This window comes from Canis lupus, chromosome 6 (assembly GCF_048164855.1).
Source record: "Canis lupus baileyi chromosome 6, mCanLup2.hap1, whole genome shotgun sequence".
Classification (NCBI taxonomy): Eukaryota; Metazoa; Chordata; class Mammalia; order Carnivora; family Canidae; genus Canis; species Canis lupus.
Genome location: NC_132843.1, coordinates 64089205 through 64111354, shown reverse-complemented (window position 1 = coordinate 64111354; position 22150 = coordinate 64089205). Strand labels below are relative to the sequence as shown.

At 43.0% G+C, this 22150-nt stretch overlaps 2 protein-coding genes across 5 annotated transcripts in view; one reads left to right on the top strand and one right to left on the bottom strand.

The window, feature by feature from the left end:
* The window catches only part of COLGALT2 (collagen beta(1-O)galactosyltransferase 2), a 117647-nt gene extending 98048 nt beyond the window's left edge, over positions 1-19599 (bottom strand). Inside the window, exon 1 of one of the 2 annotated variants that reach the window (XM_072830919.1) lies at positions 19468-19599. Coding sequence is in view for 1 of the 2 variants with exons in the window: in XM_072830916.1 (XP_072687017.1) it covers positions 4539-4801 (263 nt within the window). In the remaining variant the exon portion in view is untranslated. Of the gene's footprint in view, positions 1-4538; positions 4802-19467 lie in introns of those variants that run through there. The other variant, XM_072830916.1, reaches the window with a different exon arrangement.
* Positions 19057-22150, top strand: part of TSEN15 (tRNA splicing endonuclease subunit 15) — an 87737-nt gene continuing 84643 nt past the window's right edge. For 2 of the 3 annotated variants that reach the window (XM_072830920.1, XM_072830921.1), the window contains exons 1-2: positions 19057-19207; positions 21995-22076. In XM_072830920.1, coding sequence (XP_072687021.1) covers positions 19082-19207; positions 21995-22076 — 208 coding nt within the window. In that variant the 5' untranslated portion in view covers positions 19057-19081. The remainder of the gene's footprint in view (positions 19208-21994; positions 22077-22150) is intronic. The other variant, XM_072830922.1, reaches the window with a different exon arrangement.

Here is a 22150-nt window from a genome sequence, read left to right as displayed (position 1 = left end):
GATCAAAGTATCAGAGTTTTTCATCCAAGAGCTGAAACTTCCCTCCAGAGGGATAACATAAGCACTGAATGTCAAGACTGTAAAGATACAATCTGACATTATTCTTGCTGGTGCTGAAACTATAGTGGTAGATTGAAATATTTTATAAACACACTTATATTACTGTGTCTAATTAAACATTCACCGAAATGCTACTGGTTGAACATCAAGAAGTGGAGAATCACCCAAATACTGCAGCAATGAAGTAGTGTGCAAAATGTCGGGATTGACATCCCAGAACAAGCGGAGGCCTACCGTGGTTATCTTGATGTCAACAGAAAACCATCTCTTGATTTAGAAAGCCATACCATGGTTCCCAATGCAGTCTCCTACTTTTCAGAGCTCTACCAAATGAAATTCCCAAATCGTTCTATAATTACACGGCAGTTACTGCCCTACGATGGCACAGACTCTGAATCCCCAACTCTGGATCCCCACTGTCTTCCCACAAGCAATGGTAAACTCCAAAAGACAAACTTAATGTGTCTTTTGGGTCAAGTGTTTTTCCTTGTGCCCTGCTCCATTTTTCATTATCATGGCAACTTGGCACTCCTCCCCTTAATCATAGGTTTGGGAAGGGAGATGAGATCAGTCTTCCCTCTGTTGCTAAGGCCACCATTCATGGCTCCATTGAAGAAAAGCACACCCACTGCAGTGCACTGCCACGTGCCGGATGGTTCCCTTCATCTCAGCACAGCAGTGACTCCCACGAACTCAGCACAGGTCTTAATTAGAACACAAGGAACAACCTAGTTCCTTATCACCATTATGATACTTGAAGGAAAACAATTTGCTTTGCTGGGGTTTTGAGATCAAACAGGTAAGTGTGACAAGTTTTCCCTTTGCCTGGTCTATAAATAATAGTGAAAGGGAATAAAGGGAAGGGAGAAGAAATGTGTGGGAAATCATCGGAAAGGGAGACAGAACATAAAGACTCCTAACTCTGGGAAATGAACTAGGGGTGGTGGAAGGGGAGGAGGGCGGAGGGTGGGGGTGAATGGGTGACGGGCACTGAGGGCGGCACTTGACGGGATGAGCACTGGGTGTTATTCTGTATGTTGGCAAATTGAACACCAATAAAAAATAAATTTATTATAAAAAAATAAAGCTTCTCTAAAACACAAACTTCCCCTCATTCAATCTAATCCAAATAAATCTAATGCTAATTGAGATAACTATACTCATTCTCTGACAGTAAAAGTTTGTGGGGCAATCTATTGGTAACTGACTGCAAATATGGTCCAGAACTTCGGGGGAAAGGGGGCAGGGAGTGACAGCATTGGGAAGTCTGAATGTGCTCAATGAACCACACCTCTCACTCATACAGAAAAGAAGTCTTATCAGATGTTCCTCTAGCCAGTGTTATAGGTTAGCAGATAAATAAGAAGACTGAGTGTGCACAGAGCTCCAGAGATAAGATTAAATGGAAGCTGGCAGCCCAGACTCTATACTCCACCCGATTCTGTTGCATGAAGTTCTGAGTAGCTAATACCATTTTTTACATGACCATCTTTGACATTAGTGTTATGCTGGCTTTGCAGAGTGGATACGAGTCATTTTGGCACCTCAGAACACTGAGTAGAACTTGAAACTGAGAGACTAAAAGGAAGTCATTGGCAGAAGCTCCTCAAAGCAGTAGCATCCTAAATTGAGTTAGCGCTTCCTCCTGGAGGGTAATCTGCCCCTCACAGCCAAATATTCACCTAGTGCCAGTCTCAAAGTGAGCAGCTCCGGTGGTGCAATGCAATGAGTTTGGAGATTTGCAGTCAGTTAGCCTGCCACCTGTTTTATTGCCCCTGACAGGAAACTCTGGTTAATGCCCCAGTGCCTTTTTTTTTTTCTTTTTTCTTTTTTTCTTTTTTTTTTTTGCCCCCTCACTCTTCCCTCTTTCTGGAAGCCTCCTTACTTCCCATGTTTTAGTGGATTCCTATTTGTATTGCAAAGCCAGGTTCCAACTAAGTGTCAACTCTTTTCAAGAAGGCTTCCATGACCATACAACTGCCCCCAAACTTATTTAGAAGTCCTTTGTTGCTCCCCTACACATGCCACTGAGATCATCTTACACTGCTCATTAGAAAGAGCCACATTTGTCTGCGAGAACCCACATCTTACTCAGCTTTTTTCAGTTAGAGCAAGGCATAGTGCCTTGATCTCACAAAAGATGGTCATCAGGGATGTGTGCTTGCACAACCTCTCTGTGCCTCAGTTTCCTCATCTGTAAAAGGGTATAATCATAGTATATATACCTTATAGTGATTGTAAAGTGCTTAGAATAACTGTGAGCTCTTATTATTAAGTATTTATGACATTAATAAATAAGTGTAGTCATAAGTCAGTTACTTTAGATACAATGTCTTCTTCTAGAAAACAGAGATAATTTTATTTCTTTGTAGAATGGATCAAATGAGATGACATAGTTAACGAAAGTACTCTGAGAGCCCTAAAGGACTACTTTTAAACTGACCTGTTGGTTATTATTACCTAATAAATGATACAAAACCAGAACTCAAAGAGAAGTCTTTAGTGCCTAATGCGGTGGTTGCCCAAGGCCTATTCAAATCCTTAACTTTGCAACACTGGCCGTAAGGAACAAGGTACAGTTACATGGACTACTCACAAGGTTAAGGGAAAATAGATTCCAAAAGTCAATGAAGAATTGGAATACTAGCCAACTGAAAAGAACATCAACACCCACAAAATAAGGAACACCCAGAGGACTCAGGGTGCACAATCATTTTTGCTTGATTCTGATCACATCATACAATCAATGGAATTGAAGAGCTGGAAAGAATTTGGAATTATTTCTTCCAATCCCTTCATGTCACTGATGAGGAAATTGATGTCTATGGATCCCAAGCAACTGGCCCAAAGCCACATATCAAGCTAGTGACGAACAACTTGCCTCCTAATTTGTAGCCTAGAGGTTTTTTTTAATAAATTTTGTTCTTATTATGTTCCCACCACTATCTGTTTAGGGCAGACTTTAGGGACCAACTTGGTTTCCAATTCCAGTTTCACCGTTTATTAGTTCTGTGACTTTGAGTGACTGACCTGATGGAAGTCGCAGTTGCTTCAGTTGTAAAATAGGGATCCTAGTATCTCTTTTAAAACTTCACCATGCGACAGAAGAGAGCAATGTCTGTACATTAGGTAGCAAAACCTGTGCCTCCTTCCTACCTGGTTCACCCTTCACCGACTTCCTATAGCAACTATTGTGATGTTCCTTAAAACCAAGCAATGCATAAAGACCAAGACCCTATCGTAAAATATCTGTTTTGAAGAAAGCATCTAAGAACTGACATTTGTGCAATTTTCTTTGGTATTGAAGTGGTTAAAAAAAAAAAAATCCTTCTTCCTTCTGGTTGCAAACCTGGCTGCACCACCGGTCTCCCTTTCCACATAACGTGCCCTTCTCCGTGGCAGCAGTCACGTATAACAGGGTAATAGTAAAGCAGTGTATAGCACAGTGCCGCACTATATCTCATGTTTGCTTTCTCACCTCCGCTCCTCTCCCACCAGGTACGGTTCGGCTGCCAATTTCAGCTACGGCTTTATCCTCCCTTCTCTCTTTCCGCCCAACCGCAGCTTGAAGGATGTGTCCTGTCTGAGGCCAGCTCCCTTTATCAACGCAGGACAGAAACTGCTCCGGGGTGACCCGGGCTCTGTCTTCCCCGTCCCCGTTCCTGGGCGCCTACCACCCGGCCAGCGCGCACCTCCTCCTCCAGGGGCCTTTCAGCGGCTCCCCTGACTCCCAACTCTGATACCTGCGTCTCTGGAAGGTGCGGGACTAGACCGAGTTCTAAAAGTTGGTGCGGGCAGCCCCTCGCACCGATGCCCCGGTTCTCCCTGCAACAAACCCAGTACCAGGCGCGGGGCTCTGTCCCGGGGCAGTAGCCCTTGGCCGTCTGCCTTCTGGAAGGCAGCTCGGTCCCCAGGACGCTACCCCGGGGGCGCCCCGCGTGGTTTGCATCTGCGGCGAGGAATGAGCCCCTGGGGGACAGCCCGGAGCCGTCGGAAGCGACGGGGCCCCGCGGCGGCGGCGCGGGTGGGAGCACACGCGGGCCCCACCTAACCTCCAGGTCTGGGTCGGTACCTCCTCTCCGCCCTCCACCCCATCATCCCCGGGAGAACCAGGCGCCACTGCCCTAGGGTCTCCGGCGAGAGCAGGAGCCAGGCGCCGGGGAGCCAGGCGGCGCGCGTCCCCCACCTCGCCGCGCCCGAGCGCCCTGCCCGACCGCAATCGGCTTCCCGCCGCGTCCGGGGCACCAGGCGGTGATGCGCACCCCCGGGGCTCAGGGCGATGGGGCGGCGGGCGAGGGTCGGGTCGGAACGGGGCTCAGCCGGCCCTCCTGCGGGCCCCGCACAAACCCTCGCCGTGGGAAGGGTCGCGGCCCCGCGCTGCGCACCCGCACCCGCACGCGCGCTCGGGGGCTCGGGGGCTCGGGGGCTCGGGGGTCGGGGGCTCGGGGCGGGCCGGCCGCGGGTCCCCGCGCGCTCACCAGATGGCCATCCTGCCCTTGGGGTAGTCCAGCCGCTCCAGGCAGCCGAGGAAGGGAGGCAGCGCGTGCGCGGCGTTGCGGGCCAGGACGGCCACGAGCACCGTGGGTCTCTGCACCGGCGACTCGGGGAACACGGCCGCCTCCGCCTGGTCGGGCTCCGAGTCGGGCTCGGCGGCGAAGCGCGCCCGGCAGCCGCGGCGGAGCAGCGCGGCGGACAGCAGCAGCAGCGAGCAGGCGAGGGCGGCGGCGCGGCGCGCGGCCATGGCGGCCCGAGGGCGCGGGGCCGGGGCGCGGGCGGCGAGGGCCCGGCGGGGGACGCGGCTGCCCGGGCCGGCTGGCGCGCGCACACTGGCCGCGGGCCCTGCAGCCCCGAGCCTCCCGCCGCCGCCGCGCCGCCCCGGTGCTGACGCGAGGGCGCCCCGGGGACCTGCCGCCGCGCTCCGGCTCCCGCTCCGGCTCCCGCTCCCGCTCCCGGGGGCTCCCGGGGGCTCCCGGGGGCTCCGGCTCGCCGACGGCCGCGGGGGGGCCGGGGGGGCCCGGGGGGGCTTGCGCCCGAGTCCCGCGGAAAGTTCCTGCAGTCCGGGCTCCGCTCGTGGAGCTCGGGTCCGCGGCTGCCCCTAGAGCTGCGAGGTGCGGCCGTCGCTGCCAGTGGGCGTGAGTCTGCGCGCTCGTGTGTGTGTGTGTGTGTGTGTGTGTGTGTGTGTGTGTGTACATAACGGTGCGACTCCGAGAAAATTTATTCTGCTTTTGCAAACCGCAGTCTAAAGTCCTTCACAGTGATGCAATGTATCCAGTTTTGCATAATGCACCTATTGACTAGACGGGTAGGGTTCTAAAACGGAAAGTCACCCGGCTATCCATTACTACCGTCAACCTTTTTTTTTTTTTTTAAATCTCCACAAAGGCAGAGTGTTTGCATTTCCCTATACACTCAATTGCTCTTGAAGTTCATCCTTGACTGAGTAGACTCCCAATACGCCAGGCTTGGAGACTTGGAGAATTTTAGAGACAGACTGAACCCTTGCCATTAAAGGGAAGCTGCTTGTGGGACACTGTTCTGAAGCCCCACACCTCTCCAGGCCCCCTGCCCCAGGGTCCTGAGCTTCCTGACAAGTTTTATTTAAATGGTTTGATTTTGGGGATCCCTGGGTGGCTCAGGGGTTAAGCGCCTGCCTTTGGCCAAGGACGTGATCCTGGAGTCCTGGGATCGAGTCCCTCGTCCAGCTCCCTGCATGGAGCCTGCTTCTCTCTCTACCTGTGTCTCTGCCATTCTCTGTCTCTGTGTGTTTCTCATGAATAAACAAGTATTTTTTTTTTAAAGAGTAAATGATTTGATTTTTGGGACGCCTGGGTGGCTCAGTGGTTGGGAGTCTCCCTCTGGCTCAGGTCGTGATCAAGTCCCATATCAGGCTCCCCACCTGCCTCTCCCTCTGCCTATGTCTCTGCCACTCTCTGTGTCCCTCATGAATAAATTAATAAAATATATTTTTTAAAAAGTTTCATTTTTCCTTAATGACCCAAACTAACAAAGAGTAACAAATACAGAGAAAATTCATCCTTGTAGGAGTAGAAGAGAGCAAGAGAGAAGGAAGAAGAGAGGAAGGGCTGAAGGAAAAATGCAATTAGCACATAAAATGAAATTGCTAGGATGCACTACCATGGGGTATGTACTCTTGAACATAGCATAGGAAACCTAGTATTGAAATCTGGAGTTCCTTCTTTGTGGGATTGTATAGCCCTTGATCTATCTATATGCAGGATGGGTTCGTGCCACAGCACATTCAGGACCTCCAACCCAATTCACCCTCAGCCCCGTCCCACAGATTTCTACTTCTTCTGTGTCCCTCCTTCTCTGCAACTATTAGAAGTCTTCATCACTCTTCTCCCACCTGCTCACCTCCACAGAAGGTTATTGAACTCCCTCAACAGCCCTGTCTCTATTATCCCTACCGGTGCCCTCCTTTCTTATAGGCACCTATTCCTAACAGAGCTTTTGATCTCATCCTCTCCCTTCTCTTCCATGACTTGGCTTTGCTCCATCATTTATCTTTACTCTCTACCAAATCTGCAACTGGTCCCTCTCCACCAGCTCCTCCCCCTCAAGCTAAAATCGTACTCCTTTCCTATCCTTGGGGGGGGGGGTGTTTTAATCCTGTGTCTCCTTCCAGCAATTCCCTCTGTCTTGGCCAAGCTCCTTCAAAAAGGGGTCCACCCTTGCTTTTTCCACTTCTTCACCTCTCACTCCTTCACAGAGGCTGTTCTGGCAAAGCCACGGATGATGTCAGTCAGCATTGGAAGATTTGGTGACCTCTCTTCAGTTCTCACCTTCCCGGACCTCTGTTTCTACTTGTGTTTGAGCTCCTTCCCTGGGTGCCCCTTAACAATATGCTACTCTTCTAGCACCTCTATTTCCCAGGATAATTGCGTCCTCCAAATCTATGTCTCCTTCTCTAACCTCTTCTCTAACATTTAAACTTTTATATCCAGTGACCTACACACATTTCCTCCTCCATCCTCCTTCAGAAATTGCCATTGCTGTCCTGCATAGAGGCCACAGGTACTATTGGACAAGCGCCCTTTCTCCGGGATGAAATGGGATTAATGGACAGTTGCTGGTATTTCTGGAGCCTCGTATTGTAGGGTGTGTTCAGTTTTCTAAATGTTCTCCTTACTGGTTACAAAAAGAACCTGTTAATCAGTTATGCCCTAGCAAAGAAAATGAGATTTTCCCTGATTATGGCAGATTTGTAAAATACACATTCACAGAAGGTGTATTTTATTAATCATAACAAGTATAAAATATGAAAACAGTAGTTTATATGTGTGAAATGTAGTGCAGATTTAATTAGTCTACAGATAAAGCTTGGTGCAGAAGTAGATTTTACAATAGATTACACGAACTTTGCAAAACCCTATTACCCATTGGGCTAATAAATGAATTCAGTAAAGTTACAAGATACAAAATCAACATGCAAAAATAATTCGCTTTTATATACACTAACAACAAACTACCTGAAAAAAATAAGATAGCCCAGTTTTACAAAATAAATTTTACAAAGGAAGTGGAAGATCTGTATGTTATCTGGGAAGATAGCCCAGTTTTACAAAATAAATTTTACAAAGGAAGTGGAAGATCTTCCTTTACAAAGGAAGTGGAAGATCTGATCTATTTTTGAAAGAAATTAAAGATGACAAAAATAGCTGGAAATATATTCCATGTTCATGGATTGGAAGACTTTACTATTCTTAAAATGCCCATACCATTCAAAGCCATCTATAGATTACATGCTGTTCCTATCAAGATTCCAGTGGCAATTTTAGAAAAAAAGAAAAAAACAATACTAAAATTCATGGAACAACAAAAGACCCTGAATAACCAAAATAATCTTGAGAAAGAAAAAAGATGGAGGCTCATCACACTTTTTAATTTCAGACTATATTACAAAGCTGTAATTATTAAAACTGGAAGGTACTGGCATAAAAGCAGACTCAGAGACCAATAGAACAGAATTGAGAACCCAGAAATAAATCCATGCATATATGTTCAACTAGTATTTGACAGGGGGGCCATGAATGCTCAATGGGAAAAAGATGGCCTCTTTAATAAATAATATTGGGAAAATCAGATATTCAAATACAAAAGAATGAACCTGGACCTTACATGACTTGAAAGATTAACTTCAAACAGGTTAAAGACTTAAATGTAAGATTCCTGAACTGTAAAATACCTATAAGAAATATAAAAAAAACTCCTTAACATTCGTCTTGTAATAATTTTTTTCAAAACGATAGCAAAAGCACAAGCAACAAAAGGAAAAATAAACAAGTGGGGCTACATTAAACTAAAATGCCTCTAGACAGCAAAAGAAATTATCAACAAGATGAAAAGACAACCTATGGAATGGAGAAAATGTTTCCAAACCTAATATCTGATAAGGGGTTAATATCCAAAATATACAAGGAACTCATGCAACTCAACAGTACACAAATAATCCTATTTTTTAAATGGGCAAAGACCTGAATAGATGTTTCCCCAAAGAAGGTATACAAATGGTCTACATATACATGAAACGGTGCTCAGCATCACTAATCATCAGAGAAATGCAAATCAAAACCACAATGACATATCACCTCACACCTATTAGAAGGACTATGCTCAAAAAGACAATAGGTAACAAATGCTATCAAGGATGTGGAGAAAAGGAAACACTTTGTACAGTCGGTGGGAAAGTAAATTGAGACTGCCATTATGGAAAACAGTATGGAGGCTTCTCAGAAAATTAAAAAGAGATCATATGATCCCGTGATTCCACTTTTGGTTTTAGACGTGAAGGAAATGTCTCAAAGACACATCTGCACTCACATATTCATTGCACCATTATCTACAGTAGCCAAGACATAAACACCTAAGTTTCTGTTGATGGATGAATAAAGAAAATGTAGCATATATATATGTAAATATATATATGTATATATGTGTACATATATGGTACATATATGTACCAGTTTCTTTTTTTAAGATTTTATTTATTTATTTATTTATTTATTTATTTATTTATTTATTTGAGAGAAACAGAGATAACAAGAGAAAGCACAAGCGGGGAGGAGAGGGAGAAGCAGGCTCCCCACTAAGCAAGGTACCTGACGCAGAGTTCCATTGCAGGACCCCAGGACCATGACATGAGCCAAAGGCAGATGCTTAACTGACTGGGCCACCTAGGTGCCCTGTGTCACATTTTCTTTATCCATTTGTGTGTGTGTGTGTATAAAAGAAGGAAATCCTTTCATTTGTGACAACATGGATGAACCTTGAGGGCATTATGCTGAGAGATATATCAAACAGAAATCTGTTCTATGTGGAATCTAAAAAAGCCAAACTCACAGAAACAGAGAGTAGAATGATGGTTGCCAGGGGTGGAGGATGGGAGGAATGAGAGATGGTGGTCAAAGGGTACAACCTTCTGTTTATAAGATGAATAAGTTCTGGGGATGTAACGTGCAACATGATGACTATAGTTACATTATACACCTGAAAGTTGCCAATAAAGTAGATCTTAAAAGTGCTTTACACACGCAAACACACACACACAAGGTAAGGATGTGAGATAATGGATATAGTAACTAACCATACTGTGGCAATTATTCCACATTATATACGTATATCAAATCATCATATTGTTTGTCTTAAACTTACATAATTAATCAGTCAATTATATCTCAATAAGGCTGTAAAAAGAAGCATTTACCTATGCTACTGGATCATAATAGAATTGCTTTAGAAATTGTTAATAGAAAGATCTCTGAAAAAGTCTCCTGAAATTTGGAAACTAAATAACAGGTAAATAGGTAAATATTTAGGTAAATATTTAAATATAAATATCTAGGTAAATAACCTATGGGTTTAAGAAAAAAAAATCAGAAGGGAAATAAGAAAATCTGTTGAGCTAATGAAAACACAATATATTTAAAGAACGATGTAGAGGTAAATTTATAACATTAAATTCCTATACATGAAAAAAGGGAAAGACTGAAATTAATGACCTCAACTTCCACCAAAAAACAAACTAGAAAAAGAAGGCAAAATAAGTCTAAAGTAAGTAGAGCAAAGGCCATTAAAAAAATCAGAACAAAATTCAATGAAAGAGAAAACAGAAAAAACAATAGAGAAAATCAATTATTACAAAGGCTAGTTCTTTGAGGAGGTAATAAAATATATAAGCCTGAACCCATACTGATCACGGAAATTAGAGAAAAGACACAAATCAGTAGTGAAATGGCATCACTGAAGAATCTATAGGTGTTAAAGAAATGATATGAAAATATTATGAACAATCTTAGGCCTATACATGTGATAAGCTAAATGAAAGACAAATTCCTTGAAGGACAAACTATGAAAGTTTGTTTAAGAAAAATTAGGTAAGAAAAAAAAAAGAATTAGGTAAGTGAATAGTTCTGTTATCTATTAAAGAAACTAAACTGTAGTTAAAATCTGCCCACAAAGAAAACTCTAGGCTCAGATGGCTCTAGTGATGAATTCTACCAAACATTTAAGGAAGAAATATTACCAATTCTATATAAGGTTTTCTGGAAAATAGAAAAGGAGACACTTTCTACCTCATTATATGAGGCCAGCATCATCTCAATGTCCAAACCATTTATTAAAAGTAAACTACATACCCATATCCCTCATGAACATAAACACAAAATTTCTAAATAGAATTTAGCAAATGAATTTTAACTATTTAAAAGATAACACATCATGAGCCATACCTGGGTTATGCAAGATTGGTTTAACATTTTAAAAATCAATAAACACAACTTTCCATACTGACAAACAAGAAAGAAAGAAAGAAAATATGATCATCTCAAGGGGTGCAGAAAAAGAATTTTACAAAATCCAATATGCTTTCTCAGCCATGTAGGAATAAAGGCAACTTAACCTGATAAAGACCATATACAAAAATCCTACACCTAACATTATACTTCATGGTGAAAGAATGAAAGTTTTCCTCCTAAGATAAAAAATAAGAAAAGTCTGTCCTTTCTCAGTACTTCCACTCAATATTGTAGTGGATGTTTTGGACAGGGCAATAAAGAAGGAAGGGAGGAAGAAAGGAAGGAATAAGGGAAAGGGGAGAGAAGGAGGCAGGATTAGAGGGAGGGATGGAAGGAAACAGGAAGGGACATTTAAAACAAGCTAAGTGGGATCCCTGGGTGGCGCAGCGGTTTGGCGCCTGCCTTTGGCCCAGGATCGAGTCCCACATCAGGCTCCCGGTGCATGGAGCCTGCTTCTCCCTCTGCCTGTGTCTCTGCCTCTCTCTCTCTCTGTGACTATCATAAATAAATAAAAATTTAAAAAAAAATAAAATAAAATAAAACAAGCTAAGTATGTTGACAGAAATATTTTAACATGAATATGTAAAGTGGATTTAGTCCTTCTAAAGGACTCCAATGGCTCCAAATTCAATGATTTATTGAAGCCTATTTTACTATAGGATAAAATATATGTTGAAAATGGAAAAAGAAAGAAAAAAACTATCACAAATCCATTACGCCATCACAACCACCATTAAACATTCTGGGATAATTCTAACATGGCATTTTTCAATTTCAGTGTTTTCATTGTAGATTTGTACTCATTCCTTCCAGTGAAATTCAATACTCATATTGATAGCAAATGCGAATACATATCTAGAGACAGAGATGGGATTTTTTTTGCTCATGAATTGCTTTTGATACATTTTCACATTTACAAAGCCAAGTATTACTTAAGACTGTATATATGCAGCTGTTTACATATTTTATATACAGAAAGTACCCACTTACCCTTGTACTCTACTTCTTAGAAAAAGTTTAATATAAAATATTTAATAAACATGTAATATATACATTATCCATTTAATATATTGTATATTTAAATACTATAAATAAAGTGAAAGTCCATATACCCAGCACCCACCTTGAGAAACAGAACATGAATCATAAACTTTGATACCCTCTGGGTATCCCTTACTGTCAAAATATTCTGCTCTGCTCCCTAGAGACAAGCACTAGACTGAACTTTATATTAATGAGTCTCTTAATTTTATTTAGAATTTTACCTCCAGGGATGGTAAATTTTATGTGTCAACTTGGCTAGGCTAAGGTACCCAGTAATTACATTAAACCAATCTAGATGTTGCTGCAAGGTATTTTTTTGAATGTGATTAACAATTAAGTCAGTAAGGGGTACCAGGGTGGCTCACTCGGTTAAGTATCTGTCTTTCACTTGGGTCTTGATCTCAGGGTCCTGGGATCCAGCCCTGCATCGGGCTCCCTGATCAGCAAGTCTGTTTCTCCTTTTCCCTCTGCCCCTCCTCTTGCTCGTGCTCTCACAAAATAAACAAATCTCCCAAATAAATAAATAAAATTTTTTAAAGATTTTATTTATTTATTCATAAGAGACACAGGAGAGAGAGGCAGAGACAGAGGCAGAGGGAGAAGCAGGCTCCATGCAAGGAGCCGGATGTGGGACTCAGGGTCCCCAGGATCATGCCCTGGGCTGAAGATAGCGCTAAACCACTGAGCCACCCAGACTGCCCGAAAAAAAATTTTTAAAGATCAATTAAATCAGTAAACTTTGAGTAAAACAGATTACCTTTCATAAGGTAATCTCATTCAATCAGTTGAAGTCCTTAAGAGAAAAGACTGAGGTCACTTAAAAAAGAAAGAATTCAGCCTCCAGGCTGCCTTTGAACTCAGCATCAACTACTCTCTGGGTATCAAGCCTGCCAGCCTGCCCTACAAATTATGGATTTGCCAGTCCCCACAATTACATGAGCTCCTTAGTGTCAAGAATATCAAGCTCTCTCTCTCTCTCTCTCTCTCTCTCTCTCTCTCGGTGTGTGTGTGTGTGTGTGTGTGTGTGTCTGTCCATGCACACACACATCCTATAGGTTCTGTTCCTCTGGATAACCCTGGCTAATATACCTCCTTAATGTGTTTTAGTATTGCCTAGCTTTGAAATTTTTTTCCACATACCATACAATTTACCAACTTAAAGTATGCAATCCAATGGCTTTTAGTGTAATTTACAGAGTTATGCAACATCACCATAATCAATTTGTGAACATTTTCATCACTGCAAAAGGAAATCTCATATTTTTTTTAACAGTCCATCCCCATTTCCTAGGAACATCTAACCCTAGCCCTAGGGAACAGCTAATCTATTCTGTCTATAAATTTGCCTATTCTAGATATTTCATATAAATGGAATTAGACAATATGTGGTCTTTTGTGACTATCTTCTATCCCTTAGCATTATGTTTCCAAGGCCTTTCCATGTTGTAACATGCATATCAGTACTTCATTCCTTTTTGTTGCTGAATGATATTCCATTGCATGGGTAAACTACATTTTATTTATACATTCATCAAATAATGGACATTTGTGTTGTTTCTACTTTGGGGCTATCGTAATGCTTCTGTGAACATCTATGTACAACTTGTATTTGAATTTTATGTAAATCAAATTTTTATATTATTCTGTAACTAATATTTTTGACTGTACATTAGGTTTTTTTAGCTTAATCCAAGTTGTTGATGAAGTTATTGTTCATTATTCTCACTTAGTAATAAGCTATACGATTATATAATGATAGATGTATCTATTCTATTGTTTAAAGATATTTGAGTTGTCTTAGTTTTTTCTATTCCAACCAATACTCCCATGAATATTCTTGTACATATTTCCTGGTCCAGAGAAGATAATTTTTTTTACTATAACCTTCAGTGAGAAATGCAAGTGATACCATGGTATAGTACAAATATGTACCTGAAACAAAATGTTCATAAAGCAACACTTAGTAACAGTTATTCCTACCATATGCAATGCTCACTGATACTTTCTCTTCTATTTTAAATAATTCATTTTTAAAAATGGACTCCAGTCACTCAATTTATTTCACAATCTCTAAGGATCATAGCCTTCTATTTGAAATACACTACTCTAGGAGTGCCTGGGTGGCTCAGTTGGCTAAGCCTCCGCCTTCAGCACAGGTCATGATACCAGGGTCCTGGGACAGAGCTCCACAGCTGAACAGGCAGCCTGTTTCTCCCTCTGCCTGCCACTCCCCTGCTTGTGCTCTCTCTCTCCCTCTGTCAAATAAGTATATAAAATCTTTAAAAGAAGAAGAAGGAGGAGGAGGAGGAGGAGGAGATTTTATGGTACCTTCTTGTCTCAATTTAGATTTTCTCCTTCTACCAAGGTGGTTGAGTACCAATTAATGTTTGTTAGCCATTTATGTCCTTTTCTTATTTATTTCCATTTTTTTCCTATAGAGTGCTTTGTTTCATTTCTTAATTGATTTTTAGGAGTTCTTTATATATTCTGGATATGAATTCTTTCTTCCAATTATGTGTCACAGATGCCTTCTCCAAGTCTATGGCTTTTTTTCCACACTATCTTTGTGTCAGAAATTCCTTTTTTTTTAATTTTTATTTATTTATGATAGTCACAGAGAGAGAGAGAGAAAGAGAGAGAGAGAGGCAGAGACATAGGCAGAGGGAGAAGCAGGCTCCATGCACCGGGAGCCAGACGTGGGATTCGATCCCGGGTCTCCAGGATCGCGCCCTGGGCCAAAGGCAGGCGCTAAACCGCTGCACCACCGAGGGATCCCGGTGTCAGAAATTCTTAATTGAAATGTCGTCAAACATAGCAAACTTTTTTCATATTGATGGTATTTTTTGTGTTTTACTTAGGAAATCCTTTTCTATCTTGGGGTCATAAAAATTCTTTTACATTTTTCTCCTAGAATCTTTACTTATTTGGATTTAACTTTAAGCCTTTAAGTCACCTGAAACTGATTTTGTTTATAGCGCAATTAGGAATCCAATTTACATGTGTGTGAATGTATATTCTTAATATATATATAATTGCTTCAACTCCTCTCCACATCTACAACATCATTTCTGTCCATATTTGTATGACTCTGTATTTAGTTCCATTGGTTTATCTATCATGTATCTGCATCGATGTCATATACTCTTAATTATAGACCTTTATAATAAATGTCCTCTGCTTGTTCATCAGAAGGGTCTTAGTTATTATTGGTTCTTTTATGCCTACATTTCAGAATCTGCTTATCAGATATTAGGAAAATCCCCATTGGCACTGTGACTAGAGTTGTTAGAATTTATAGATCAATATGGGGGAAACTACCACATGTACAATACTGAATCTTTCTCTCCAGAAGCATACTATGTCTGTCCATATATTTAGGTCTTCTCTAACAATCTTCAATAACATTTATAATCTATAAAGTGTTGCTCCTCTTTATCCTTCATACCTTATATTTGTTGTAGTTTTTGTTCCAAATGGAAACAGTATTTAAAAAACAAATGTACTAAAAAAAAAAAAACAAAACAAATGTACTACATCTTGATTTTGTAAGTGAGGGGTTTAGATTGTACTCTTAAATTTATGAGAAATTGGAGATAATATTTTGGATCACTTTACATTCTTTTCTATATAATAGAGGTCCCTCATATATGCTCATTCACATGAATGGCAAAATATAACATTCTGAATATTTTACTAAAGGTATAAACACCTCACAAATTCTTGAAATACAAAGAATGGGAAATTGTATGCTTTATGTATAAAAGAAGGAACAAAATATGTATGAGCATTCTTTCAACCAATGTATTAAAAGCTGATATAGAATGCTAGCCTCCATTTCTCAGCTTGAAATCATTGTCCTAATAATACTGTGTAAAAAGCTTTTTCTTTTTAAACACTAAAAACTCACATCAGAATTCAAAGTTTAATTTTTCTCTTCAGACTCTAGTTGAATTAAAATGTCTCTGCCTGGACACATCATTTCTGTCCATATTTGTATGACTGTGTCATGCAAGAAGAAGGAGAAGGAGAAGATTTTTTTTTTTTGTAGGAATAAAATGGTCTGGCTTGGATATCAAAATGGGAAATCAGTAGAGCAAGTGCCAGATTACACTGAATTTGATTACATCCACTCTACTCAAGGAGAATTGTTTTTGTTGTTACTTCCCTAGCTTTTCTTCTAACTACTTAATTTCACTTAATAGTGAACTATTGGAGCATTTATAAAAGGAGAAATTCTTCAGTCTGTGAGAAGCTGAAACTCTAACCAGTTCTCTGGTGGATTTCATTCTAGATGGCCACAGTAACTCATTTTGATTCTATACTTTAAGTTTTCTCAAAATCCTTTGTTTTCTGTCTTAGCCATTCCATATCACCAAGAATTATTTATATTTTCATTTTTTTAACATGGAAGCTAAGATACAACCCATTCCAGTCTTCAATTCTTTGTACTCGACGATGACGTTAAAAGTCTTCTGTAATTTCCATTTTTTTCTTAAATCCATCCAGTGAAGTTTTTTATTTCTGAAATTTTAATTTTCAGAATTTCCATTTGGCTCTTTTTTCTCTTTCCCTTATGGAGATTTTTATTTGTCTCCTGAGATTTTCATTTCCTGAAAACATGTTTTGTTTTACTTTTTTTTTAAAGCATTCTTATAATTTTTTTAAAGATTTTTTTTACTTATTTATTTATTCATAGAGACACAGAGAGAGAGAGAGAGAGAGAGAGAGAAGAGGCAGAGACACAGGCAGAGGGAGAAGCAGTCTTCATTCAGGGAGCCTGACCTGGGACCTGATCCCGGGTCCCCAGGATCACACCCCGGGCTGTAGGCGGTGCTAAACCTCTGCGCCACCAGGGCTGCCCTGTTTTGTTTTACTTTGTTGAGGAGAATTATAATAGATTAAAAGATTTATCTGTCAGTTTCAACATGTGATTCATCTCAGAGTCAGGAGGAAAAAAATGTGACCCATTTTCATGACTTTCATATGTCAGGAATTTTGAATCATATCTTGGATTTTGTGAATGATAATTTGAAGAGGTTCTGGATTTTATTGTGTAAATGCTTATCATGTCCTTCTCTGCCTATATGCAACTCTTCAGCCTTGGCTTCTGGGTCACATGCTCATGATGGTTTGCATCTTACATTTCTGGCCGCTTTTCCAGTCTATGGTTCTTTCTGCATCCTTTTGGATTCCTTGACCCTCTTTTTTTTCTTAAACTTAAGCTGAACATCTTCCTCTGAAGATGTGCCAGCCTTGTTCACATGGTACCTAATTCCACCAGATCTCCTTACTGATTTATAAAATCTCCCCTCTACTTATATTGGGAAGAAAACGTTGTTAATGCTTCTATAACTACATCATCAGAACTGTTTGGGATCTTTAGGAGTCAGATTTATTTTCTTCTAATTACTTGAATTAGTGTCACTGTTCAATGCTTCAGGGAGCATACTAATTTCAGTGTCATTTGCTTCTGGGGGGGGGGTGAGCAGCTGCTTTGTAGAAATAAAGTTTAATAGCTTCATTCAAATGAAATACATTCTGGGACAATTTACCAGTCTTCACGTGTGGTTTTCCCTCACACCAGGAATAGATGCACTTTTCCCTGTACGGAAGGCACTGCTTTCTTTTTTTTCTTTTCTTCTTTCTTTCTCCCTCCCATGCTTCCTCTCCCTCTCTCTCTCGCTCTCTGATGCATTTCAAGCTTTTCATGTGGCTTTTAGCAGGTTGACTCCAGTGTGGCCTTCACCATGTTTATTTTGTTATTCATGTAGCATTCTGTACCTGCAAATTTATTTCATCAAATTTGGGGCAATTTTTAATTTCTCCATTTTTTTTTCTGCCTCATTGTCTTTCTTTTCTCCTTCGGGTATTCCATTTACATATATGCTGGATTGTTTGATGTCATGCAGCAGGTCTGGGTTCTGTTCATTTTTTAACATGATTTTTGTTTGTTATTTATCTTGGATGATTTCTTGAATGATGACCTTCAAGTTCACTTTAATTTTTCCTCTGTAATTTCCAGTTGGCCGTTAAGTCCACCCAGTGAAGTTTTTTTATTTCTGAAAATTTCATTTTCAGACTTTCCATTTGGCTCTCTCTTCTTTTCTCTCTTAGGAGATTTTGGTCTCTTCTGAGATTTTCGTTTACTGAAAACACGTTTTGTTTTACGTTATTGAAGAGAGTTATAACAGTTTAAAAGCTTTATCTGTCAGTTTCAACATGTGATTCATCTCAGAGGCAGACGAAAAAAAATGTGACCCAGTTTCATGACTTTCATATGTCAGGGATTTTTTTTTTTTTTTTAGATTTTATTTATTTATTCATGAGAGACACAGAGAGAGAAAGAGGCAGAGATACAGACAGAGGGAGAAGCAGGCTCCATGCAGAGAGCATTGACGTGGGACTCGATCCGAGTCCCCAGGATCACACCCTGGGCTGCAGGCGGCGCTAAACTGCTGAGCCACCCGGGCTGCCCATGTCAGGAACTTTGAATCATACCTGGGATTTTATGAATGGGAAGTTGGAGAGGTTCCGGATTCTATTGCATACATGCCTACCGTGTCCTCCTCTGCGTATCTGCAACTGTTCGTCCCTGGCTTCCAGGTCACATGCTCACGATGGCATCCTAAAGTTCTGCGCTCTCCTTCAACAAGTCGTGTTTTCTCTCCCTCCTCTAATCCTCAAAGGCAGGTCGGGCCTAAAAACCTGGTTCTAGGCAGTCTGGGCTTTCGTCTTTCCACTCCCCTCTAGAGACCTCAGCGACCTCCACACCTGAAAACTTCCACGACCGCACACCTGAGTGAGGCTCTCTGGGTCACCAGCAACTGGAGCCCTGCAGCCAAGGCTACGGCCCTTCCCACTTGCCCCCACAGGGCTGCAAACAGCACGCATGGAGAGAGGAAGAAGGGCTCCTGGGCTGGGGGCCCCCCTGAACTTTCTCTGCCCCTGGCACCTGCCCAGGTTTGAGTACACGCACGCGGAGCTGCAGCGCGCCGTCCGCCCGGGCTCCCGCTGCGATCGCCAGAGGGAGGAGCTCCTCTCTCTCCGCTCCGAGTCTCCGCACCCTCCGCGCGCCGGGGGGAGGGCGGAACGCAGACGCGCGCGCCCCTGCTGCCGGCCGGGCGCGGGGCGTGGTGCACCAGCGGCGCGCGGCCCGGCCCGGCATGGAGGAGCGCGGCGGCTCGGAGCCCACCCCCGGCTGCAGCGGGCTGGGCCCGGGCGGCGGCGGCGGCGGCGGTGGCGCCCCCTCCTGGGCCCCCGAGGACGCCTGGATGGGCACCCACCCAAAGGTCAGAGGCGCGGGAGGAGCGGGGCGCCTTCCGCGGGGGGGGGGGGGGGGGGGGAGGGCCGCCTCCCCGCGGTTTGCGCGCGAACATCAGAGCCCGGGACGCGCGCGCGGTCCGCCAGCCGCCGGCGGTGTCACGTTTGTTTAAACGAGCCGGACGCTTCGTTGGGGCAGCCGCGTACCCCGCCCCCTCCCAGCCAAGCCTTTCCCGAGCGGGACTCCGGCGGCCCCCTCCCGAGGCAGCGCCCCCTCGTGCGCCTCCACCTGTCTGGGTTCTGCCGCGCGGGGCGCCCCTGGGTCGGCCTCCTTCAGTCCTCGCGGGAACCCAGCAGGCACCGCGCCCGCAGCAGAAGCGCCGTGGGGCCGTGCGCAGGGAACGCGGGCCGAGGCGTGGGCGCCGGCGCGTGCGCACTTCGCTCGGAGCCCCGGGCGCGCTGAGGCGCTCTCCTCCCTGTGACGTTGCAATGGGTTCTTCCCCAAAGCGGGGCTGCTCAGCATTAAGGGTGTGGGGTCTGGCTTGGTTTGACTTTTTTGTTCTGTTTTGTAAAGGAGCAAAGGAGATAGATCCTTGCTCGCTTCTGCTTGGCCAGTTGCTGCCCTGGACCAGTAACGGGCCAGTGAATGGAGACGGGGCTTTTGTAGGAAATCTCAGACTGGTCGGGTTCCTTGAGTACGAAGGGAGTCCTCTGCCGGGGAGCAAGCAGTAGTTCATAGACCATTATCTAAAAACAAGTCAAGGGCAGCCCGCGTGGCTCGGCGGCTTAGCGCCCCCTTCAGCCCAGGGCGTGATCCTAGAGACCTGGGATCGAGTCCCGCGTCGGGCTCCCTGCATGCTCCATGCTTCTCCCTCCTCCTGTGTCTCTGCCTCTCTCGCTCTCTCTCTATGTCTATCATGAATAAATAAAATCTTTAAAAAAAAAAAAAGTCAAAAGGAAATTTCCGAAGGTGTAAGTCTGAAAAGAGTCAATCCCTTTTCAAGTTCTCTTTCTTGATTTTATTCTCCTCCTCTAACCCCTTATTCCCCCCATCAAGGTGAAGGAAAACAAACATGGATACGTTTTTCGGTGCCATAAAAAAGAAGAACCGTAACACGTTTAAGAAGCATGAACCCGGTAGTTCTGCCCGAGACTTTGAATACACTGCTTGAGTTGGAAACCCTGTTAGGTCACTAGCTTTGTGATTTTTTGGGTGTGTGTGTGTGTGTGGAGTTTTAAAATCTCATTGTTTCTCAGTTTTCTCATCTGTAAAATGGGGATAATAATAGTTCTTACCGGAGAGGGTTGTTACAGGATTAAATCAGTTAATATTTGTAAAGCACTTGACGTACTAAGCTCTATGTAATATATGTAAGAAATAGTGTATATAGTATGCAACATTAATTTCGTTCTATTATGCTTAGAAATCCTCAGTGTTTCTTTACGGGTAAAATTCAGGCTTTTAGCTTGGGTGTCAAGACCTTGTAACCTGGTCTCCAGTTACCTTTTCAGTGTTATTTTAAAACACATTTGAGATGTGAGGAAGACAACTAGCAATACCCCTGTTCTCCTGCCCTGTACATACTTACAATGAAGCTGGAGAGGATGACTGCAGGTCTGCACCCATGCAGGTCTGCTGATGCCTCACCTCTGCATTAGGCCTGCTTACCCACTAAGTCTGCATTAGGCCTGCTTACCCACTGAGTCACTGGATAGCTGGGAAACCTCAGGCTTCCCTTGCAGTGGGAGTCCACTGAAGAATGTTCTCCAGTGCTGACCCAAGCACAAATCAGACAGAAGCCAGGAGGGATATTTTAGCTGACTTTCTTCAAAGGCAAACAGAGTACACGGAAATGGTGGCTCTCACTAATGTGCTAGCACAGAAACCCTGTTAAGAAGTGTCTGTGCTCCTGGCAGATAGACTATTCTCTAGGCCCTGAGTATGTGTGGCCTACACCCACCTCTACTCCCACACCGTTACCCTGTCTTCTCTATTCACTCAAATCATATCTGCCCTTCAGGGCCCAATCTGTGTCCACTTCTGCCATGAAACATTCACCAACCAAGCTATCCCAGTAGAGCTCCTCTGATTTCTTATGTCATGTTTTTTTGTTTTTGTTTTTTATTTCACACACTGGTTTTTAATCACTTAACCATCATGGGTTGTTAATTGCCCAACAGTTGTGAAGTGTGCATGTGTTTACCTTAACAGTCACAAGTTTGGGGTGATCCCTGGGTGGCTCAGCGGTTTAGTGCCTGCCTTAGGCCCAGGGCATGATCCTGGAGTCCCGGGATCGAGTCCCATGTTGGGCTCCCTGCATGGAGCCTGCTTCTCCTTCTGCCTGTGTCTGCCTCTCTCTCTCTGTCTCTCTCTGTGTCTCTCATGAGTAAATAAAATCTTTTTTTTTTTAATTTTTATTTTTTTATGATGGTCACAGAGAGAGAGAGAGAGAGGAGAGAGAGGCAGAGACACAGGCAGAGGGAGAAGCAGGCTCCATGCACCGGGAGCCCGATGTGGGATTCGATCCCGGGTCTCCAGGATCGTGCCCTGGGCCAAAGGCAGGCGCTAAACCGCTGAGCCACCCAGGGATCCCTCTCATGAGTAAATAAATAAAATAAATAAAATCTTTAAAAAAAAAACACAAGTTTTTTAGAGACAGAGATCAGGCCTTCTAACTCACATTATACCTGGAAGAGAGTCTTCTACTTTATATTATATATATATATATATATATATATATTTAGTGAATCGTTGTTGATTGAGTGAAAGAAAATATTAAGAGATTCTTCTCTGACAATTACCTTTTGATTTCCAGTATTTAGAAATGATGGAATTAGATATAGGAGATGCCAGCCAAGTTTATATAGCATTCTTGGTTTACCTGGACCTCATGGAGAGTAAGTTATTTGTTTTATTGTTTTGCTATTGGGGCTATGGTGGGGAAATGGGGAGTTGGGTTGGGATATGGCAT